Raw genomic sequence first — 25406 nt, 5'->3', positions numbered from 1 at the left:
CTTAAACTAGTTAAACTAGAAGTTTTAAATGAAATTATTCTAAATCGTCTTACTTAATGTTGAAGTCGGGATCATTTGACTAATGAAAGTGTATATGGCTGGAGAAATTCAACACAGCCATGCGTTGGATAAATCTGTTTTCTTTCTCTGTGGAAAGTGTGAATAGAGTTTGTTTGAATAAATGTTAAAATAAAAACCTCACCAAAGACAGTTCTGGCTGGCACTGACTCTCGATTGAGCCAGAAGGAGACCTGTGAGAGGATGACCGTCATGATACAGGGCAGATACGTCTGGATCACAAAGTAGCCGATCTTCCTCTTCAGATGGAAGTGAGCTGTCATGACTGTGTATTCACCTGAAGACAAGAAGTACAATGAGGAAGTACAGAGGAGTCCAGCTGAGTCAGGATGGTCACATAAAGTGGGGGCATGTCATTTCAGATGTGGAATTTAAAAGGTACGTAAGATATCAGAAGAAATATTTGTTATAGTTCAGTGTGGAGAATAGTCCTTCATGATTTATTGACCATTCTAACTGTTCCCTAATGGGAAAGCTAAGTACACAGCCGGAAAAAGTGTGTGTTCCTGTCAAAAGTTGCTTTGATCACTCAGCTCAGCTGCCTTTGGTGGAAGTCTTCAGCAGCCTGGTTTGTGTAAAGTTCACTAGGCTATTTTCTGGCCCTGCAATGCCCTGCGACGCTGTAAACTTTGGGAGCTGCTGCAGCTGCCATCTTTCATTTCCATCCTTCACTTCCTCCAGGCTGAGAATAAAACAACTTCAAAGAGATATGAAGAGGGTGGACTTAATGCTACAAAAAACTGATAAAAAGAGCACAGTGGGACTGTGAGAACAATCTGTTTGCTCACTGGACAACAAACAATGTCATTCTCCAAGTGATGAAGATGTTGAAGGACCCTACCTTCATGTTTGGGCAAATTAACTACAAGATTCTATTACTAATGGCCATTTTTAGAACGTACCGTACCAGTATCAACAATACCAGGGCCAGATGCATAAAACTGAGCGGAGATGCACAACTAAAGCTGTGTGTACACACAAAGAGTGGAGTAGAAAGTACAGTATTTTTCTCTGAAATATAATGGAGCTGAAGTATAAAGTACTATAAAACAGACATATTCAAGTACAAGTAGTCAAAATTGTACTTAAGTACAGTACTTGAGTAAATGTACTTACTTACTTTCCACCACCTCTATTAATAATGTATGTCTAGTGTGTAAGTGTGCATAGTAAGTTGTATACTGAGGGAGAAAAAGTTCAAAAATGGAACTGACAAAAAATGTGGTCATAAACCGTTTTCAGATCATCTATAAGTGAAAGTTTCATACTGAGAATTACTGCAGCTCAGTACAGAAATGCCAGAGATTGTCTGGGATGAGGAACAATCAAATGTACTCCTACACAGAACATAATGTTAGAATGATTGAATATTAAAACCAGGTTATGCTTCATACCACAATCTAAACAATAAACAGTTAAAATAGGTCATAACAGGGCTAGTCTCTGTGCTCTAAAAGGTGATAAGGTGAGTGAAGTTGAATAAAGTAACAAATAATCTAATATTACACCATAAATTGATTTACTGTCATACAGTACTAAAATGAAAACCAGGGGCACCTATGGCTGTCTACACTGGGGTGCCGGAAATAACTCTAACTTGTATTTTAACTGTATATTATTTGTGGCTGTATGATCACTTACTTTTATATATTGTTGGCAAATAGCATGATTTCATTCTTACAACTTTGAATCAGCAAGCATGTTAACATGGAAGTAACTGTTGTCTATGCTCACCAGTGCTGGATTTAATGGTCTCTTTCCCCACAGTCTGGCCCACCAAGTCATACTGGTTGAGTCTGGATCCATCAGCTGCTACATCTACTGACTGGGAGGCATTACGTGTCCAGATGTAGGTAACCTCTGTCTTAGTGTAGGCATCTGATGCAGAGAACACACAGAGACACTGATCAACAAAACAAATCCTACAAATCCCTCTTCATCGTATTCAATACACACTCACCTAATTAAAGCTCTTGGCTCAACTAACAGAGATCAAATGGTATAATTATAAAAGAGGTATAATTACTATCTTACACTTAGTGTAACAGCAGTCTGATAATTCTATGAAGAGTAGGCCTATAGCCTGCTATAACTTGAAGTGTAAGATAATTCAAATATTTGATTATAACATTAATGTCACCGGGCTGTTTCATACTTGTTAAAAAACAAATGCTGGATATTATGCTTCTAACAACTTTCACAATTAAAAGAATAATAAAAACTACATTTTAATATACAGTACAGAGATCTAAGTTAATGTTGCAGGTAACACTTTACATTAAGGTCCACGTCATATATTACTTATTGTAGTTAAGTCCATAAGATGCCTGAGACTATATAAGTGTCACTAACAACATCATGAACACGTTTATTTTCAGATTACTAAGACATTTATAAGAACATTAACAGTTTATACACTGCTTGAGAGTTTTTTTTATATTGCTTTAATTAACAATTAACTACAGCTTTTAAAGCTAGACAATGCTTTGTGTGCTGTGTTTTTTAAAAAAGAGTCGCTAGAGGGGTCTGAAAACTTGCTAAATATAGCGACAAAGTCGCTAAGTTGGCAACACTGGTTGCGGGGCTGCACGTGGTCATCAGGTCATTAACCTGATGTCCACACTGAGTTGCAGGGATTAAGTTAAAGACATTAACATTCCTGAAAACACTTTAAATAAAAACAAACAAACAAAAATAGAAGTTTAGTGCAATTAATCAAGTTTTTTTTTTCCTTCTTGACCTGAGAGTGTAATAGCTGTCTTGTGTTTATATTTTTGTTTTGTAACACAAGTATTGTTTGAAAATGTTATTTTATGGATATGTAAGGACCTCCAATCCAATTTGGAATTTAGCAGAGCTGATATAATTCAAAGGCTGACAGCTAAACTGTCAGCCTTTTACTCACATTTCCATGTTGCTCCTCACCTGTAAACTTTTCAGCATGAAGATAAGCTTTGGGGGTTTATATTTTTGTATTGTAATTTTCACACCATGCCAGCAATGTTTAATAACAAATTAGCGTTGAGTCCCCAGATATAGTTCATTTGTGTAAACCTATATCGATTTCATCTTCTTTTATCTAAGGCTGAAATTGAAGCAACAGGCTGATATACTGTCTTCAAACTGGAACGTTAATGTTGAGCAATGAGCTTGAAACCCTTGTAACATTTTACTGGTCTGTGTTTAAAACAATGAGCATATTATTTTAAGTTAAAATGAGGCCAAGTTTTAGGCTGTGCAGTATGGATGAAGGGAATCTGCTCACACTTACAGCTGCCAAACTTGAGAGGACAGGAGTGAGAGTCCATGGGGAAGTCTTCCAGGTGCATGGGGCACTCAGCTTGAACTGTTAACCTGGCAACACACACACACATACACACACACACACGCATTGTTTAATTAAATCCATACAAAGAACAAAATGCATTTCTTTTTCTACATTGTAAAATGATCTGAGATTGAGACATTGTTTTGATGAATACAATGTGTCATTAAGGGCACAAGCTTGCACAAGCACAAGCTTGGAAGAGAGCAATTTTAAAATTTTACCAGGAAAATGCTTTGTTGAGTATAAAAATATCCTTTGTCCTGACAGGCAGCAGCACATTAAAGAGACAGACATACAACATACAGTATAACAGTACGGACAATAAGATCATGCTGAGACAAAGTAAGACTTTGGTCATTGTGTCCTGTGTAACACAGGGCACATAGCTTGGTCAAAGCATTGACAGCCAGATGTGCCTTCCTCCAACATCTTCAGTCTATTTCTGAAAAATATGCTGTCATAAAATGTGAGGTAAGAAGCTTACTGTGCATGATTGATTTTGAGTATGAAGGTTTATTGTTTTGAAGGTCCTGGATAGGACACCACTGCTTTGTTTCTATGTCCCCTTCATTATCAAAGTGACTTTGTCAACTGTAAAATCTAGTTATTGTGATGTTATTGTGACGTTCCTGCTGACAGGTAAGTGACAGTCCACATTATGACATTTCATGATTAGTTATTACACAAGGGCTCTGTTTGGTGAATCAAGGCATAGAACACAGTGTCTGTTCCTGGTTCTTGAAGACCTGTCGTTGCTGAAACAGGTCGCAATCCGTAGAGCCAGTCGGCCCCATCAGCCTGATGGATTTTTCCTTTAAGTACAATCTTAGGTTATATCTGTGCCTGGATTAATTACTGACTTAATGCACCACCCAGCAAGCATGCTACATGACCCAAATTAAACACACCCATGATGCGACCATGCATGCTGGGTTTAGCTATTGTGCTAAATGCTAAAATGGCCATGGAAGGTCATCATACATCCACTGTGTGTGAGACCTTTCCGCTGTTTTTGATCATCCCTGTCAAGGCTCATTCAACTAAAAACCTTTTGAAGATTTTGAGAAGTGCACTAGGACAAAAAGGCTGAGTGAACTGGTTTTATTATGCATTGAGAATGGGAATCAGCTCACACATGACCTTCAGAAGTCACTGATTGCTGTACTTCACTGTATGAGACTGCCAACAACCACTGCCTTACCATGCAATGCAGCTTTCACTGTTTTGCATTACATCTTGTGTAAAAACTGTGCAGGCTCTCTTTTTGCTTCGGTGTGTGTGTTTATGGGGTATACAGTAGCTGCTGTCAGTTTACACCAATCAGCCATAACATTATAATCACTGACAGGTGAAGTGAATAACATTAATTATCTTGCTATAAAGGCACCTGTCAGTGGATGGGATATATTAGGCAGCAAGTGAACATTTTGTCTTCAAAGTTAATGTGTCGGAAGCAAGACAAATGGGTACGCATAAGGATCTGAGCGACTTTGACAAGGGCCAAGGGAGAACAACCAGTGACAGGGTCATAGGCACCCAAGGCTCACTAATGTGTGTGGGGAGCAAAGGCTTGCCCGTGTTGTCCAATCCCACGGAAGACCTTCTGTAGCACACATTGCTGAACAAGTTTATGCTGTTTCTGATAGAAAGGTGTCAGAACACACAGTGCATCACAGTGACAACTGGATTAAAAGTTAGTAGCTTATCTTCACGGAAGTCTTTGCCTGCACGTGTGATTCTAGTCTTTTAATAGGGATTTGACTGCAATTGTCTTTCTAGATCCTAGTCATTTTTATTGAATCTTTAAAGATAAAGGATTAAGTCATTGGACTCGGATCTTAGCTGGATTTTAACTGTGGACTTGTGCCAGTTTCTAATGAGCACTTTTGACACTTTAATCATTGCTATATGTAGTGTCTGCCAGCCGGCTTACTTACAGTTACTTACAGGACATCAGACTGTTGAAACAGGTTCTAAGAAGCAAGGACTAATTGATCATGGGTGTTTCATCCATAGCAGCTGCTCAATCAACTCTCCATATTGAACACTTCCCGTGATGTCGGCCCATTGACCAACAACTGTTCAGCTGCTGTCCCACTTGGTGATGCCACCAGATCAGCAGATTACCTGGTCCAGATCAGCCAGGACCGCGGGGGGAACCAATTCTTTCAACTGATGCCCTGGTCCTGAATGATGACATCTGGCCCACCCTTGGGGCTAAACCCAAGGTCCAAGCCTGCTCCACTCCATGCAACTCTGAGCCTTGGGTCCACGTCAGGAGCAGCAAAGGTCAGGCTAAAGGCTCTTTCCAGCTGTGCACTTCTGACACGCTGCCACTGAGCAATAATTCTAAGCACTGAGGACAGACAGCACTCTTCACAGCTGGGTGACCATCCATCCTCCACTCCCAGGCTAGTTGGTGGCTCTCCTGGATGTTGTTGGCAGACTGAGCTCAACTGTGGCTGTAGGTGTGATTTTAGTCTGAGGGGCTGCTTGGGTGGCTGTCACCACAGGGGCTTGAATCTTGGCTTTGTCTCTCTCTTTTGTTTGGACAACTCCCCCAGCTGTAGCTGTGTTAGTTTATTGGCCAGCTGTATATTAATTTCTTCCTCCTGACATTTTCCTTTCTTGTGGTTTTCCACGTGATGAATCAGTCCATTTTAATCTGGCCCACAATGTTGTCTAGCCTCTTTTGCACTTCTTCTGGCATGGCTTTCTTCACCTCCAGTGAAAAGACTCTGGGAGTGCCTGGAATTCCAATACCACTACTCAGTCTCATCCATCAATCTTTGCTGCTAGTTGGAGGGGCACTTGTCATCCTTTAGTACCTCTGCTTCCAGCTTTGATGGATCCAATTTTTCTGGGTAATGTTTTCTGAGTTTGGCAGTGTCCACCAAATTCGACACCCTCAATTGTATTTCCAGTCACCAAAGCTGGTAATTATGCTGCATGGAAAATATCTTCAGTGGTGTACTTACCAGTCTCATCATGCAAAAGCAGAGCATTTAAATCTCCTAGCACCAGTCTTAACCCTGCCGTGCTTTCCTCCAGTGCCTTTATTCACTTGTTTGCTCCATCTGTGAGGGCAGGCAACCTTCCTGCCAGGCCTATCATGTCCATAATGGACCACGGCGATTACCAAGTTTGCCTGGCCCCATAATATTAAGAGGATACATGCCATCTCCTCCTCTGCCCCCGTCATCTCTTATGTTGAGCCAATTAGGGTCAGATATCCCGTTAGGGGGCAATTTAATAGTTTGGTTTTCTCAACCCGCTTCCCATTTCTCAATTCCATGTAGTCTTCATCCCTGTGATTTGTATGACTGATGCTGTGATGATGTAGTGCTGGTGGTTCTCTCCTCTCTTCGTTGTCCTTTGTTTCTAGAGTGCTATGCAGTCGAATGATTTTTCAATCATTCTGTCTCCTCACCATAGTAGTATGGTCCCCTCGTAGGTCCCCTCTTTTCTTTAAAACCTTTCTCTAAGATGTGTTTTTAATAGTGTCTTACTTCCTCCTGGGATCTCAGGGACTTTCCTAACTGCGGCATGCCTGATTCCATTATTTCTGGGCCTTTCCACAGTATTTGTAAGCAAAGATTTCTCACAGAAATACATATGATTCCAAATACTGTCCTTTTACATGCATTTTATATCATTTTGTTTTTACAGCAGTCAGCCTATTTTTAACCCATTTTCCCACTGTGCTCAAGTTTGGTAATTTCTCCCATTAATCTCCCGTTTTCATAGTGATACAGATCAAATGGGGGTGTCTTATTGTCTGTGCGGTATATGTGTTGTGGTACCTGGCAACCCAACCCAGAGGCAGAGGTGAGCATGCGCAAATAACCCTGTTTGTCAGTCATCCCCAAGCTTGCTAAGCACTCCACTACACTCAGTTTGCCACTGGAAATGAATGAAACCAGTGCCAAGTAGAAGAAGAAGAACTTGCTGCAAGACTTCCCTCTTTGTTGACAATTGTCTATCTCACTTATGCGGGGCACATAGGAGGGGGAAGTGCTGCAGAACACTGTCCGCCTTCTTTCAGTACCCAACCAGGTACTAGCAGCAGCGGTTGAAATATCCCACTATGAAATGGAACAATTCTTCAGGACCCTTATATTTCATCTGTTGTTGATGATGTGTTTATGTAAACAGACAACCAGACAATATTTCGTTTTCAGCTGTGGTGATTTCTCTTTGGCGATCCTGGTATTATCACAATACCATTCTTATGGGGATAGAAAAGCATGGATGCTTGCAGTTCATTCACAACCTCATGCTTTTAATCATGCCATCATGTAAAAAAGAACACTGCTTCAGTACTGGGTGATAAAATTAATAGTGCTTTATAGGCTAACATTAAAGAGTACCCTGCTAGTCTGTACTGATATGAGAGGAGCCGTACCAAGCTGCAGGCAATTAACAAGTGGCGGACAAGATGGCATCAGTCTCTAAAGTTCCGCCAGTTCAGTCCAGCAGAAAAAACTATTTTAACTAATTCCGCTGCTTTTTAAGTTAATCTAAGTCCACGTTCCACATCCTGAACTGTGTCTTTCTTAGTTGGGCTATTGTTTTAAACGATCGAAAGGTCCGATCGCCCCAGTTTGCACGGCTCACTGTGGCTCACCGCCACCTCGGAGACGCCCTTGGAGTGATGCCAGTTTTTGATTACGCACTCACTTTTCTGTTTCCATCACCACTGTACGGGCAAGTCTTCACATCATTGCGTGGGTGATCCCCTTGTGGACATTTCGGCCCACGGCTGAAGGCAGTTTGAAGAGATCCCGCAACAGGTGACCCTGGAGTGTGCTGCCACCGCAAGTTGCAGCTGGCTGCTGTTTCGCCTTCACACCGCTGCGGGCTCCTGGACGGACGGAGCCCTGGCGAGCAAGTGTTCTGCACGGCACGTCTCTCAGCCGTTGCCTCGGTCTGCATATAGCTCTCTGGCTGTCTCTGGCTGTCTGCTGGCTGCTGTGCTCCCTCTCTCTTTTTCAGTGTACCTGTATATCCACATCCATGCCTCCGCTCATCTCGCCATCAGGCTGTGATGGCTGTACCCGCCTGGCTGGAAAGATCCTGGAGCTGGAAAAAAGAATCTCCAGCCTCTATCAGATCCAGGAAGCTGAGAAGTTCCTGGACACCATCGTCTTCGGACCGGCCCAGGTGACAGGCAGTGCGCTGGGACCAGGTGTCACCGTTCCAATGGATGCTGCCCCGCCCCTTTCTGCCCCAGAGCCTGCCACTGCTCATGCCTAGGTCGTTTCCCCTCCCCTCCCTGCCCTGGAGAAGTCTTGGTCACGGCTTGGGGCTAAACCTAAGGGCCTGGTCAGCTCTACTTCGTACCACTATAACAGCTGGACCAAGGCCAGTGGGAAAACAAAGAAAGAAACCCTCCCCACACATGCACACACATACACACACGCACGCACACACACACACACACCTGAGGTACCTCATTTCACTCTCCATTTGGAGAACAAATTTGACATGCTTAGTCAACAGGATTTCCCCCCTCTGCCCGCACCTTCTCAACCCATTTCCCCACTCTCCCAGCGGTTACAGGGTGCCTCCAATTTTTCACTACCACTCCCTCCTCCACCCACTGTGCCAAAGCACTTCCCTCCCGGGTCCCGTCGCTCCATACCCTGTTTCACTCCGGTCCCCCGTGCAGGCCGCATTGGCCCTGCTGCTTCTTCTTCTTCTTCTGTCCAACCGGCTCCATCCACGCAGTCCTCACCGGTGAAGTCCACTTCATCATCCACTCACCCATCCGCTGCAGCGACTGTCCTGCCCCCGCTTGCAAACGCGACTACGCACTGTTTTCCTGGAGCTACTACCTCTGATACCCTGAAGAAACTCCCTGGTCTCCTGGCCTCTTCCCCACCCACAGTTACTAAAATCATACTCCATTGTGGCTCAAATGACACTGCTCAACAACAGTCAGAGCTGACAAAAACAGATTTTATCCGCCTTTTTAATCTCCTCAATAGCAGTGGGAAAAGTGTTTTTATCTCCGGCCCAATCCCTACTCTGGGTCGCGGCTCGGATCGTTTTAGCAGGATTCTTTATCTTCATACCTGGTTGCAGTTTGCCTGCTCAGAGCACAAAGTCGCCTTTATCCACAACTTTGATCTGTTTTGGGAACGCCCCTCCCTTTATGCAAGAGACGGCCTTCATCTTAACACGTTGGGAACCCGCATGCTCGCTACTAACCTACAGCTTGCTGTACAGTATATCCCCAATTGACTACCAGTATCACACACAGGCCAATTTGATAGCCCCTCTTCCCCCATGTCCAAACCAAACTCTGTCCCACCGTCATCCTATATTAGCTCCCCCTTGTGGGTAGAACACGCTGCTGCGCCTGTGTTGTCTATCCCTGTCCATGTCACCAACAGTCACCATCATCATAAAGCCAGCAGAGGGATTATTTCAGATAATTTAGTATCACTTAAACTAACCAGGGCATCTGTATCGGATGCCCCCTGGACGCCTCCCTCGGGAGGTGTTCCAGGCATGCCCCACCGGGGGGAGGAGACCCCGAGGAAGACCCAGGACACACTGGAGTGACTATGTCGCCCGGCTGGCCTGGGAACGCCTTGGGATCCTCCCGGAAGAGCTGGAGGAAGTGTCCGGGGAGAGGGAAGTCTGGGTGTCCCTGCTCAGGCAGCTGCCCCCGCGACCCGGCCCCAGATAAGCAGAAGAAAATGGATGGATGGATTAAACTAACCAATTTACCTCCCCAAGTTGCAACTAGAGTTGCCCTTCTGAATGTGAGTTCCCTATCAAATAAATCATTTATTTGTCAAGATATTATCTCCTCCAATAAGCTGGATATGTTTTTTGTGACAGAAACCTGGTTAAGCACAGATATTATTCCCTTAGTTGAAGCCACCCCTCCGGATTATTCATACTTCAATCAGCCCAGTCTTTCTGGTCGCGGCGGTGGTGTTGTTGTCATCTATAAAAATAGTATAACCTGTTCTCCTGTCTCCTTTGGCAGTTGCTCTTTCTCTACCTTTGAACTCCTTGGCATTGTACTAAATAGTAAAGCCCCTGTGTTGTGCATCATTGTATATAGGCCACCAAGTCAGAGCAAAGCCTTCCTGAGTGAATTTTCTGAATTGTTATCTGTTGTCATGCCACAATATGACAGGCTCCTAATCTTGGGTGATTTTAATATTCACGTCTGCTGTCCTACAAACTCACTGGCTACTGATTTCCTGCACTTAATTGACTCCTTTAATTTAGTGCAATCTGTTACCTCCCCAACACATGTAAAAAACCATACCTTGGACCTAGTATTATCCTTTGGTCTCTCTCCTAGCAATTATGCTTTTCATGATATCTGTGTGTCTGACCACAGGGCTATTCTATTTGACACTGAGCTTTTCTTACCTGCACCAAAACTCCCTGTCCCAACCTGCGTCCGCATACTAAATTCCACCACACCTAGTTTATTTTCCAGTGCTTATACTGCCGATCCCACTGTCCCTGTTATTGAATCTCCCTCTACCTACTTAACCACCGATGCATTGTTAGACCTCTTCCATACATCATGCCTGCGTATCCTAGATTCCATCGCCCCTCTCAAAGTCAAAGCTAGGAGGAAAATAATGAACCCCTGGCTGGATGAATCCACACGCTCTATTCGCAGGGAATGTCGGAAAGCAGAGCGTAAATGGGCAAAAGACAGACTACATGTATCGCATGAAACATATAAAGAACTTTTGTTTACATATCAATCCGCTGCTAGGCATGCAAAAACAAAATACCTCTCAGATATCATACAAAAAAATACAGGCACTCGAATTAGAATCACATTAAAATCAATCATTCTGTACTGCCAGTGCACTGATTTTCTCTGTGCTGTGCTGGGGTCGGTGGCGTCACAGCTGGTGAGGCCAGCCGACTCAATAAGTTAATAAACTCTGTTGTTGGGATGGAACCGGACAACTGGAACTAGACTCCTGTGCTGTTTTTCCACCATCGTTTTTTTTAGCTGTGCTGAGTCAAACAGAGCCGTGCTGATTTGCTTTTCTATCACCAGTTTTACTGCGCCTAGTTAAGCTGAGCCATGCTGGCAATGGAACTGCTCTGGAGTAGGGCCAAGATGTGCCCGCCCCGCCTCCAAGCAGGTTGTGGTGACATCTCACGACTTGAATCGATACTCATGTCAACTCATGTCTGTGCAGCAAACCTGAGAGAAAGATGTTTTTAAAAGTCAGTGTGTTCAGCTCTCAGTACTTGTGTAGCTTCTAACTGAACCTCTTTAGCTCCTCTCGTCCTGTTTGTTCTTTCAAACATCTGCTGTGTTTTACGGTTTCATCATGTTTTCTTTCAGCTGTTTTGGGAGTCATGTTTAGGCACAGCAGGTGAAAATGCAATGTTTCCTAAAATGACTAAATAACGGGGGGCTTTTATTGTGAAGAAGTTAAACCGAGTAGAACCACATCGACAGATGTTATCGACAAACGGCAATGGATAATCCCTCTCAACCTCTCCATAATGGGTTATGGTTAGGGTTGGGGGTTAACATCACTGCAAAAGATGTCACATTAAAAAATGTTTTGGGATTACTGAAGGTTTTTTGATTTCATTTTTTTGTGAAAAATGAGTCATCAGAATAGACAGCGTCATGTGCATAAAAATGTCAGTCAGTGACGATCAGTGTTGGGTGTCGTTACTTGCAAGTTACTGTGTTATCTACTGAGAGAAGTAGCACGTTAGAGTACTTTAGAGTTACCAAAAATTACGGTAAAACCCCTTTGCGACTCGTTGAGCATGTCGGTTATATTTTCCAGACAGCGTGTAGCCAACTGTACATGTACCTTTGAATGTATTGACTCTACTGCCATGTTGTAGCCTTCTTTGCTGCCCACAATCAGTAACTCTGCAGCCTAATAATAGGAATGACAGAAGCAATATAAAATTTACAGCTCTATATTTTTCTGACAATCTGACAGTGACTGGGCAGAGGCATTCAGTATTAGGCACAGCTGTTTCAATGAAAATAATACAACACGGGCTCTGCAGGCCTAGTATTTGATGTTTAAAAATGCAACTAATGAACCCATAAACTATGAGTGCTTACATAGAAACGATAAAAGCACAAATACAATGAAAGTGCATGTGGGTTTTTTTCAAAACATATTCCTAAACACAAACTATATACGTTCATTTAGGCTTTTCAAACACACAGACTTACCCAGCCAATGTTCTGTTCTCTGTAGTTTAGATTAGTTTTTAAAATTACTGATCATAAAGCAGGAGAAGAAGTTTTCCAAAATGTTTGTCTGACAGACTGTTCCTCTTGGGGTTAAGGACAGGACTTCCAAGGGTAAAAAGGCTCGCCATGGGCACACTAGATGGCAGCAATTGTTTACAAGCAATTGATAGTTTACTGTCTGGCCTCAGATGGACGATAAAGTTGCTCCCATGCTTTGAATTGTGGGCGAGAGTATTTTTTTAAACAGACATCTTGGGGCACATGTCGGATTTTATGAACTTGCTGGAAAGCACAAACTTAGACAAGACCCACACTGAGCGTGACTTCTGCCTCACAACAACAACTAATCACGTCAGCCATTTTCAGCCGAAGCTGACGTCTGCAGCCATAAATAATAACTGTTACAGCAAGCCCAGCTAATCAGCCAAGATCTGAGGAGGTGCTGTCAACTTTGCCGTCCAACTCTGAGAAAGGTGTATGCAGCAGAGTCAATAGATGCCTTATCTTAAAGCTGCCATGTGAAAACTTTATTATTGTAGATTACAACAGATGTGAAAGGCACTGCAGATGGATGAATGTTTTGTTTTTGTAATTTTTATGTACTGAGATACAGATTTTGAAAAGCTTTTATTTTGTAGACTGCTGTGGTCTGATTATTGGAAGGACTTTCTGAATAAAAGGGGAATTTAAATGATGAAAAAGTAGCCATGTGCAGTAATAAAGATCATTGAGGATGCCATACACTGATAGGCATCGAGATGCATCGAGAATTGTTTTGCATTCGAATCGCTGACAGCTGAATCATAATCATGAGGCCAATGAAGATTCACACCTCTAGTTACAGATTACTTTTATGAAAAACAAACTAAATAACAGATTTCTTGAATTGCGGCACAAACGTGTTACATTAGTCATTACAACAAAAAAGTAATCCGAGTACCCAACGGATTACTTTGTAACTAGTTACCCCCAACACTGGTGATGATCCAGTGTTAGTATATAAATAAAGAACAATAAATAATCAAATATGGACCACTGGAGGACTCCACAGGACACAGGTGTCTAGGATTAGCTAGAATCACCACTATGAATGACATGAAAAATATTTTGCAGATGTGATTAAAATCAACGTTCTATTCAATGTTTAGTACTATACTAGTGAAAAGGAATAGGAATTCTGTATGCCGCTATAAAACCTGGATGATTGAACATTTCATATCACTAGTTGTAATAAGGATACAACCAGCTACCTCATGGTGTAGAGCAGGGTCCCATCCTCCATAATCCTCAGCAGCTTGTTTGGCATAGTCATGTTGTGGGCCACAGATTTCTTGCCATTATGGAAGAAGGTGTCAGGGGTCCAGATCTTACTGGCCATCAGGTTGTTGAGAGGCAGAATGTTCATTGGTCCATGGAACTTCAATCGCTCATCCTTCCAACTCTGACGGAAGAAAACATCTACAGTGTACTCCTGAAAGAGACACAGAGCAGGGGCCACAATGTTAAAAAGACCCATGTTTGCATATAATGACTTGTCACAAACACAGGTGTAACTGATCCACTTATGACTTTTAGAAAAATGAAACAATATAACCACTACATAATATTATATGGGAAATGAGGTGTGATAATAGCACTGGTGTGACAGAAATATATGGCAGGTGGATGAATCATAAAACATTAATTATAAAGTATTTGCAAATAAATTATAAAGTACAGTCACTGGTTAAAGGTGCAAGTTGTAAGGAATGGCCAGAATTCAAAGGTAGCTCCAAAACTCAGAACTGCTAGAGTATAAATGTTCTCGTGTGTAAACTTTTGAACACTGTCAATATCAAAGTCACAATATGACCAAGATTAATACAAAATTGAAGAAGCTGGAACTGTTTCTGCAATTTTGTGATTAAAATGTATAATGAAGCACTGTAATGCTGCAAACAATTCCTGGTCTACAAATGTTCTCCGGTAATTATATTTGTTTACAGGCCCCAACAAATGTCACATTGTCATTTTTTTCAGGGAAAATAAAAATTGTGATGCAAAAGTTATCCCTACAAATCATGAATCATATCCCAATTGTATTATCTGTCAAAGTAATTGCAATATGTTTTTTTAACCATATTGTGCAGCCAAAATCATATATCAAGTACCACACAGTCCCATGGTTGGTCTGCTTGTCTTTCGCATGATACGTATAGCCTATGAATCAATCGCACAAGATTCCCCAAGAGATACCGTGTCTCTGAATGATGTCTATTCTATCCATCAGCTTATAAGCGGGTCCAACAAACACTGACAGACTTAGTCTTGTTCAGTCAAGAAATATTTATGGGCAGAGTCGCCCAAAACCAACCCGAAAACACCCTTATTTGTGTCTAGTCATGCAGATACAGTTTTAGTGGCCAGATATTTTAATACGTGATTCATGCAACTACTCCAAAACAATGAGGTCAATTTGTGATGCTCACATTATGAAGAAAAGTTAAAACAATAAATAAATAAAATAATAATAATAAATAAAGTTTTTTTTCACAAAACAGTGTCTCTCCATGCTGTAAACTGTTTTAAACTACTTTCTATGGAAAAATGACCAACTAAACCTGTCTGCATTAGTACAGACTTTTTTAAAGTTGAGCAGGATCATCTCACTAACATTGAGTAATACCTTGTCTATCAATATAATAGATGTATAATAGAAGGATTTGTCAGTGTTTTCTTTGAAAACATCCATATGTGGTACATTGTGTTTTCAAATCATTCATGTCCTGTTATCCTGGTGTGTCCTCAGCTTCAGACAGAGTTTAATGCATGTTCGTGACCTGGCCAAGCAGCACCTGGATGGGTGCGGACCTGTCGGTCACAGATCCAGTTGGTCCCTGAGGCAAAGTGTCAGCCACAGTTTACATCAACATCAATCCCTCCAGCCGAGTGGAAACATCACTCTCTCATTCTGTCTCTCTCATTACAGTATATGTAGATCCACATTTTCATTGGACTGCACAGGAGGTTCCAGCAGTGTGTCAGCAAATCTGTGCCAGAACAAACTCTGATGAGTTAGGTGTCCTACTGTCATGTCTTTGATTTTGGTGCTGCAAGCAGCAATGTTTAAATGATGGCTTCTGAGGAAACAAAGGGAATACTTTATTATAATATCCACTAGTAATTTAAATTATATCATGAGCTAAAAATGAACTGTAATTATCTGCTTAACACTGTGTAAGCCTGAGCAGTCTGGTGAACCATCCCTTCTTTCTTCAGTCGGTATCAACACACAATTAATCCTCTTGAAGCCAACATAGACTATGTTTATTCAGAGTATAATAGTACGTGTATTTGTCCTGAACCATCACATCTGTCACATTTTGGCAAGAGCTTCTGGTCAGCTTTCTGGTCCACACTCCAATTCAAGGTGCTACAATAGGTACACAAAGGTACACAATAAAATAAGTCAAAGAATTGCGGTGAGGTCAAATGAGAATGCTTCTTTTGAATCAGCTGTGTAGGAGAATTTCAGAGAGCGAGTGTTGGATTGGAGGAGGACGACGAGTTTTGTCTGTGTTCTTAAGGAGCCTGGAGGACACTAGGAGGAACAAAGTGCAACTTAAACTACTGTCTGTTTAAATTAAATAAAAATAAAATTTACCTTATGCATTTGGGATTTTCAATTCCTTCTTTTCTGTTGTATACGTCTGAATACGTACCATCATACTTGTACTCAAACTGTGACCCCAAAACCAAGGTATGTATCGAACCGTGACTTCTGTCTGCTGTCACACTCTTAATGTTTATGTTTGTATTTGTGTAACAGACTGTGAATATGACATTGTTGTAGTGAGCAGGTCCAGGTGGCTCAACAAAGTGTGTCACTTTGACATGAGAGACCACAGTTTGTTCTAACAACAGTCAATGGTGCTTTCTTTTAACCACACTATGGTCTCAAAAGAAAGAACCATCGTGAAGATGAAGATTTCCTTAATATAACAAAGTAGTTGCTACAGTTCTAAACCATGAGTTGATCTACTCTGAGATAGGAAACTCTGAGTTTTCGGTTCCAGAACAGCTGATTTGAGTTAGTTTGATCAACTCGGAGTAGTTTCACCTGGAGTTAAGCGCGTGCACCACAAGTATAAAAAGACAGCATCAATGGAGCCCCGATTCTACGAGTCACCATGGCAACGGGGAAGAGGAGGGCTACGTTTTTCACCCCACTGGGCGTTTCAGGGCGAGGCACACTTTTCTGACCGCTCTGCATACAGTTGCCTTGCTCAAGTGCTCTGCATCTCCGACGTTGTATAAAAAACTCCCTATTCAAAAAAAACGCAGCGCAACACACAATATCTGCTGGGATGTGAGAGCATGACTTTGGTTGGTAATGTTGGAAATGTAAGGACAGGTTAAGTTGTGTATGTAAATGATGGACTGTGATGTGAAACGGACCGCTCAAAAAGATAAATGTCTGGAAATGCAAGAACATCTATGCGCGGTCTGATAATCATCTCCCGACGAATATTTAATTCTCTGCGCAGTAATGCTGCACCTTCATCCACGGGATCATTATCAAAAGGACATGCCATGGTAGTGAAAATAGTCGCCACCTAATATAACTTCTAATGTCGCCTACTGACTGATTTTTGCAATGATTTTTTTTTCTTTTTTCAAAAAACAGACGGCAGAACTATATGACGCCAAAACTCGCCTGCTGACTGAATGAATGAGGAAATCAAATACCGTTTGTGGCTGAAAGAGGGCGGAGACAGAGAGAAACTCGAGGTTTGTTGAGAAAAACCTGGTCCCGACCAGGTTAGGTTCATAGAGTATGTTACCATGGTAACTGACCGAGAGCTTAAGTTACCTCTCTCTGTGAAACAGGCTAGAGTTACCCCTCTTTCTCTGGTTTGAGTTACCTCCCTTTGTGAAACGGAAAACTCAGAGTTTCCCTCATTTCAGGGTTAACAGACTCAGAGTTTTCACTAAACCTGCGTTGTGAAACGGACCCCTGCTTAGTGATACTAACACCTATGAGGCTCTGAGGTGAGATACTATCAATAGCTACAAAAATAAGGTTATAGAATATCTACAAAAACTAGAAAAGGCCATTGACAGGCCATTATATTACAGACTGTACCCCGGGGAAGCCATCCCATGTATCTATGGACTCCCCAAGATACACAAGGAAGGATTACCACTCAGACCCATCATCAGCAGCATCAACTCAGTTACCTATAACATATCCAAGCACTTAGCCAGTATCCTAGCTCCTTTGGTCGGTAACACTCACCACCACATCAAAAACTCACACGATTTCATCAGCAAGGTTAGAGAGATAACAGTGGACCCAGACGAAACAATGGTTTCTTATGATGTCACATCACTACTTACATGCATTCCCACTCAAGAAGCTGTTAAGATGGTGAAGAAATGCCTGCTACAGGACAGCACTTTGTCCAGCAGAACCAACTTCACCCCAGATCACATTTGTGCCTTACAGTACTTGACCTCTGTCTGATGACCACCTACTTCCAGTACAATGAAAGCTTCTACAGACAGAACTACGGCTGTGCCATGGGCTCACCGGTGTCCCCGTAGTGGCCAACCTCTACATGGAAGAAGTTGAGAGCAGAGCCTTGATTACCTTCACAGGAACTGCTCCTAGCCACTGCTTCAGGTATGTGGACGACACCTGGTTCAAAATCAGAGCAAGGGAAGTGGAAGCATTCGCAGAACATATAAATGCTGTGGACAATAACATCAGAATAAGTTCACACGGGAAGATGTCAGAGGAGACAGTCTGCCCTTCTTGGACTGTGCAGTACACACTGAAGAAGACAGAAGCCAACACATTGAGGTGTACAGAAAACCTACACACACAGATCAATACTTGCTGTTTGACTGTCACCACCCACTGGGGCACAAGCTGGGGGTCATCAGAACCCTAAACCATCGGGCTGAGACTGTGCCCACGAAGTCAGAGGGGGATGAGAAGGAACAGAAGCACATCAGGGGAGCACTTAAAACCTGTGGCTCCCCAAACTGGACCTTTGTCAAGACCTGTAAAAGATCCAGAGCAGGCAGAGAGGAGGAGACGAGAAAACGTAACAACATTGTCATTCCCCATGTCGCACGAACATCTGAGGAACTCAGGAGGGTCTTCAATAAACATCATCTCCCGGTTCATTTTAAACCTACCAACACACTGAGGCAGAAACTTGTCCATCTTAAGGACAAAACACACAGGCATAAACAGAGTAATGTAATGTTGTTTATGCTGTTCAATGCAGCCAGGACTGCACAGATTTGCACATTGGGGAGACAAAACAACCTCTCCATAAATAAATGGCACAACACAGGAGGGCCAACTCCTCAGGTCAAGACTCCGCTGTCCACTTACATCTTACATCATCCAGAGAAGACAGATGGTTTGAAAGAGGAATAAAGGAAACCATCTATGTCAAACTGGAAGGACCGTCTTTGAACAGAGGAGGTGGCCTAAGACATTACTTATCACCCACCTACAGTGCTGTACTGAGTTCTCTCCCCAGACAGCTTAACAACCATTCACACCTGGGCTCACCTAGCCCTAGCAACCCACATGAAGGCCAGTTTGACCAACCACCCACATGTGACCCTCACGACTCTGAAACTCAGAGCTCACAAGTGTCCTTAACGACTCTGTAAGAACACACCCACACAGAGTTTAAAAGCCAGCCTTCTCCTCTCCAGTTAGTTAGAACTGAAGAAGCCTCTTGGATGAGAGGTGAAACGTCTTCAAGAAACTGAAACAAGTCCAGTTGCCTACGATACAGCACCTGGATTGGGATCTTGAAGCTAACATAAAGGCGTCCTGAGTTTCCTCAAAAACAAATAAAATATATGCTCACATTCATGTAAATGAATGTGAACATATATTGTTCACATAATATAATATAAAATGTATATAATATAAATATAATATAAAATGTTCTAATAAATGTGTCAAGTGCATTAAATACATGCATATGAAATCATTCCACAGGTTTCACATGGGGGGGGGTAAAATAATGGGGCCTGATGGAATTTATAACGAGACAAAAGTAATACCAGGACCAGAAAATAAATGAATTAGGGCTGAGCAGAACAGAAACACAGTGTAACTGTTGTGTAGCTGGACAGACTATTGGGCAAAGACTGGAACACTAAATTATTTAACGTTCTATAACATCCTTATAGGTCAAGTCTCCGTATCCTTCTGCTCAACATCATGTGTGGCACTCCTCTGTTAAAGACCACACACTTCACGCCATGTCTTTGTTTTACTTATCTCTTTGATTTATTTCTGTAAAATTTCTGTATAATGTCTTTATTGTAGATATTTTTATTATTTCTTTTTTTGTTCTCTTCATTATTAGAGTTCTATTTTCTATCTTATTGTGCGTTTGTGTTTCCCCTTGCATTGCATTACAAATGTGTACCTTGTGCTGGTACTAAATAAAGTTAGGAACATACAGTTAGGAAATAGCACTCTAGATAGCTAATTCTTGTCTCTCTTGTACTCTGATTTAACAGTAAATTTATTGTGGCCCAGTGATCTCTCTCTCTCTTTCTCTCTGGATGTACACCGGACTACCAGGTCACTTTGGGCGGTGACACAGAAGGACAGCCAGGAACAGGCACTCAGCCATGGGCATGGGTCCTACTGATCTCCTATAACTGACACCTTATTATTTCCTAACTGTATGTTCAGTGGCTGTCTGTTGTTAATGGGCTGTGCTTGGGGTTTTTTGGGTTGTTTAAAATAAAAAGGCAGTGGCGGAGCTGATGCAGTGGACTGTGAGCTGTAGGTGCCCTGTTAAACACACCACCTTGACTGGCTGTCACAGTTGCAGTGTCTCCACTCCTGTCCTGCAACTAAAAGGCAAATTTAAGACCGCATTTAAAGCCCCCCCCCTCCAGTGTATTTTGGTATTTTTCACCAGCAGTAACTTGACACAACAAGGTAAAAGGATTGGTAATAATCTGCTAAAGTTTAGTGATAATATTGGGTTGATAATCACATTAAGAAGACACACGTCATGTAGCATTTTCCATTGGAAAAAGGTAATGTAGTAGAGATAACCATCTGAACCATCTGTCTTGTTTTGTACAATGTGTACATGAATTACTCCATACGACGACGTGCTATAACTCAAGATATTTATTTGTCAAAACGGACATGAATAGGCTCACTGTTTTGCAGGAAGGATATATTCACACACGCTGTGAATTCCTAGTCACGATTATATGCGGATACTCTAGACCAATACTTGACTGTACTGTGGACATCAAGTCATGATATATTCTATGTGAATATTATCTGCCATCCATTGTGGCCATCATGAAATTAAGAGGAAGCATTATGTATTTATTTTGCAGCCCTTATCCAATACGTAAACTACCATCTGTGTTTACAGGTAAGAAATCACAGCATATGAAGTTTAAGTTTGACAGTATTATGTTTTTAATGTCATGGTTCTTATTAGAGATTAAAATAATAAGATGATAATAAGAAATGCATAGTTAACCAGCCAATTTGCCCCCCACCCCTTTCTTTTGATGGCTACTCCAAGATTTCCAATAGGCCCTTCTGGGTCCCCCATAAAAAATCTCTGGGGACAACCCTGTCAGTGTGTGCAGGGTCAATCAAAATATCAAAATATATAATTCTCACTTTTGGTTTATGATTTTGTTCTCAAAGAAGAAGTGATTTACAAAGCAGTATGATGTAGCACACAAAAAATGCAATTTAATTTCAGTTTCAGTTGCAGACTTTAATAAATGTCAACATTTTTTGTTAAACACCAATATCATTAAATATAAAGGGCTTTACAATGCAGTCATCTGCCAATCAGAATGGAGAATCCAACATACAAAACAGGCAGGTGTGTTAAGCTTCTGAAGGATCTCACTGTGTTTTTGCTTTCACATTATTTGTGTGAGAAGCACATACGGGACATTATAATCCAGAAATGAGAAACCCTCGCAAACATGGAGGCAGAGGGAGCAGCAGGGGGTCGTTCAATCTATCAGGAAAAGGGAAGAGGTGTGTGTGTGTGTGTGTGTGTGTGTGTGTGTGTGTGTGTTTGTGCGCGCGTGTGCGTCCGTGCGTGTGTGTGTGTGTTCTTGCGTGGGAGATGTATGTGTGTATATCAGAGACGAGCTATCAAAGGCAGAGAAAAGATAGACACTGTGGTGGAGTGAAATTATCTGTTGCAAGTTTGATGGAGACATGGCATGAATTAAACATGAGACCATCTCTCTTTTTTCTTTCTTTTGAAGGTGCTGTCTCAATCATCACCACTTCCATCCCTCTGCCCCGTGCTTCTGTGCCTCTTAAATATTTGAAGAAGGTCCAGGTGGGGTGAGGAGGGGGTTGGGTGGCTGCGATTGTGATGGAAAAACTGAGGAAAGCTTTTAAGGCAGGAAATTGTGTTTGTGTGTGGGTGTGTATGTGTGTGTGTGTGTGTGACTTTAAATGTGCATTTGCATGACAAACTGGATGTTGATATTAAACCTACCATTTTAACATGGTTTCATGGAAAAAAGACTCCCACACAGTCCACTTCACTTGCAATTAAGGTTGATGACAACAACGTTTAGATACTTAGACCTTCATCAGGTTATCTTAGGGGGGAGGCTGTCTAAAGTAGGGTTGTGGACTCACGTGGCCCAATCAGGCCACACCACAGACAGACATCCCTCGAAATCCCATCAAACACACCCCGACCAACAAATCTACGCCACTGAATCCACTTTCCTGGAGGCAGTTGACAAGTGACTATGGTGGGAGGTGGACAGATGGATATGTGCTGATGTAAAGTTGGGTGTCATAAGCATAGGAGTGGAACCTTAGACCATTGTGGCGGATGATTTTACCAAAAGAGCAACATGTAGTTCTTGACATCCTTCCTCTGTAAAAATGTTCGGTCCGCTACAACTATATATACAGCTTTAATAACTTTGGAACATATTTGTTTATGGAACAAGGGCTGTGGATTTTGTCCCATATCTTTTACAGCATAGTTGTTGTGGATTCCCTCTTTGTCATAATGTACAGGAGGAATAATTCCAGAAACCAGAGCATATGGAATCTAGTTTTGCATTGAGATGGGTGGGATTCTTTATGCCCTTAAAGGATAACTACCGTTTTTTTACAACCTGGACCTTATTTCTAGCATAAAATACGATCATTTACTCACCCAGATAACTTTGGTGTCATTTGGCGTGGTTTGGTCGAAATTAGATCCAGTGGAGCGCCGATATATCCATATAATGCGAGTGACGGGGCACCGAAGCGCAGCCTCTATGAGCATTATCTGCCACGAAACTAGTTCATTTCACCTACTACCTCTGACCTGGAAGATGTCGTCTCTGAGCTGCGCGCGCACCCGCGACAGCCCGGCTTGTTTACCTGTAGCTGCTACTGCTGGTTTGACCCCGGATGTTGATAACAGCCAACCCCGGACTCAGAGGGGAATAGCACTAGCGTATCGTAACAAAATATTGGTGAAATGAACTAGTTTCGTGGCAGATAATGCGTTATATAGAGGCTGTGTTTCAGTGCCCCGTCACTCGCATTATATAGATATATCAGCGCTACACTGGATCTAATTTCGTCCGAACAACTTCAAATGACACCAAAGTTATCTGGGTGAGTAAATCATAGATCATATATTTTGCTAGAAATAAGGTCGAGGTTGTAAAAAACGGTACTTATCCTTTAAGGACATAAAAAATCCCACCCATCTCAATGCAACACTAGATTCCATATGCTCTGGTTTCTGGAATTATTCCTCCTGTACATTATGACAAAGAGGGAATCCACAACAACTATGCTGTTAAAGATATGGGACAAAATCCACAGCCCTTGTTCCATAAACAAATATGTTCTTAAGTTATTGAAGCTGTATATATAGTTGTAACAGACCGAACATTTTTACAGAGGAAGGATGTCAAAATGTTGCTCTTTTGGTGAAATCATCCGCCACCATTGTCTAAGGTTCCACTCCTATGCTTATGACACCCAACTTTACATCAGCACATATCCATCTGTCCACCTCCCCCCATAGTCGCTTGTCAACTGCCTCCAGGAAATAAAAACTGGATGACATCTAATCTCCTCAAATTGAACACCAATAAAACAGAGCTCATGGTTGTGGCTCCCAAGGTGCTGCTCAAGAATGTTGGTGATCTGCTCCTCAACGTGGATGGTTCCTGAATCTCACCATCCTCTGTCCGCATAATGGGTGTGATCCTGGACTCTTTGACTTTTGTGGACTTTTTGGCTCCGTGCATTCCAACTCTGCAGCCTGTTACTGAACACAACAAGACTGGAGAACAAATGCTGCGTCTCTCCTCTGTGGCCTTAGATATGCCTTATTTCAGCCTGGACTAACTATGCTAAAGAAGTGAGACCAGCTGCTTCACTGAACCTACTGTACAGCCCGCCGTCATCACCTGGCTGTGTCTTGGCGACCGTGGATTACTGAGTCTGCTTGACATGCCCGATACTTTCCAGGAAGTTCACTTCATCATCAGCCTATCCATCACCTCAGAAAAGCAACAACATATTCTTACTCCCAAATACAACAGTTTGGTCAGTGGCCTTACACATCAAATTATGATGCCCTACCTACCTCTCTAGTGTCAGTTATGCAAGTGAAGGGCTCCAGGTTGGAAAAAAAAACACTGGCACAACTCTATTTTTTCTTCAGATCTTATTTTAAGTGGTCCCGCCTGTAATTCTTTCAATCACAGATGGTCTTCATCAAGTGAAGAAGTACAGACACCTGTATTAATTTGTGACACAATATAAAATTGCATGCACCTACTTTAACAGGGCAGCCTGACAGCAGTCTAACATCACCATAAATTATATTCATTAAAAAAGTTTTGAATGAAAACATAGGCAAACTCATTTAATCTGATGAATCATTTAAATAGGTATGATGGAGAGCTTCTGAAAATGCAGTGGTTAAGTTCTTAAAGTCTTTTATTATACTAATATACTATACTATACTATACTAATTTTTCTATAAATGTTATCTTAACAGCCGATAGAAATAGCTCTACAGGAGGTCATAGTATGGGTCCACTGCGGTTTCTGATTTTACCATAATGAAACATTTCAAAACATCCCGTTCTCTGATTCTTTCACAAATTACAGTCTGTGTATAACAATATGTACATAGTATATCAGCTTTTACTCCAGCTCAGCCAGTCACAATGTGGATGGAAAATGGCGGAGTGATATTTTAGTGATAACAAGTTGTGCTGTCATAAGGATTTGAGCATTTTGTAAAAGTGGAGTGACCAATCAGGTTGCTTGAACTTAGCTAAATTACTTTTGAATCAGTCAGTGTTAAAAGCCTTTCTACAGCCATCCAATATTCACTCTTCAGCTGACAGAGCAGCCACATAGGAGAGATGATCCATGGTGTGTTAGCATTTTATTACTGAATGATGAGCATTAGAATCATTTCTTAGACTGCAAATCTGATGTTTTCACATCAAAGATGATGAACAAAGGCATTAAACCTGCAGAGCGGGACATTTACATGTAAATGAACATCAAGTCCTACAAGTTCAGACAACACTGATTAAGCCAGATTTCTCTCTCCGGTTTTCATAGTACACCTGAGTTTTAAAATCTGGAGTCTCTGGCATTTTTCTGTGGCAGTTGCACACAGCAGTGATACATTTTATGTCAACCAGCAAAGATTGGTTTGTCAGAACTGAAGGGGCAGCAACTATAGTGAT

The 25406-nt window shown here is 41.9% G+C and overlaps 1 protein-coding gene across 1 annotated transcript in view; it reads right to left on the bottom strand.

Moving 5' to 3' along the window:
• gabra2a (gamma-aminobutyric acid type A receptor subunit alpha2a) overlaps positions 1-25406 on the bottom strand; it is a 45890-nt gene that overhangs the window by 8645 nt on the left and 11839 nt on the right. The window contains exons 5-8 of the mRNA XM_084381258.1: positions 13886-14106; positions 3350-3432; positions 1813-1956; positions 203-355 (exon numbers count right to left, since the gene is read on the bottom strand). Of these exons, the coding sequence (XP_084237384.1) occupies positions 203-355; positions 1813-1956; positions 3350-3432; positions 13886-14106 (601 nt within the window). The remainder of the gene's footprint in view (positions 1-202; positions 356-1812; positions 1957-3349; positions 3433-13885; positions 14107-25406) is intronic.

The sequence above is a fragment of the Pagrus pagrus genome, assembly GCF_965226575.1.
Source record: "Pagrus pagrus genome assembly, chromosome: 18".
NCBI classification, from domain to species: Eukaryota; Metazoa; Chordata; class Actinopteri; order Spariformes; family Sparidae; genus Pagrus; species Pagrus pagrus.
The sequence above is the reverse complement of the archived record's forward strand: the minus strand, read 5'-3'. Positions and strand labels throughout refer to the sequence as shown.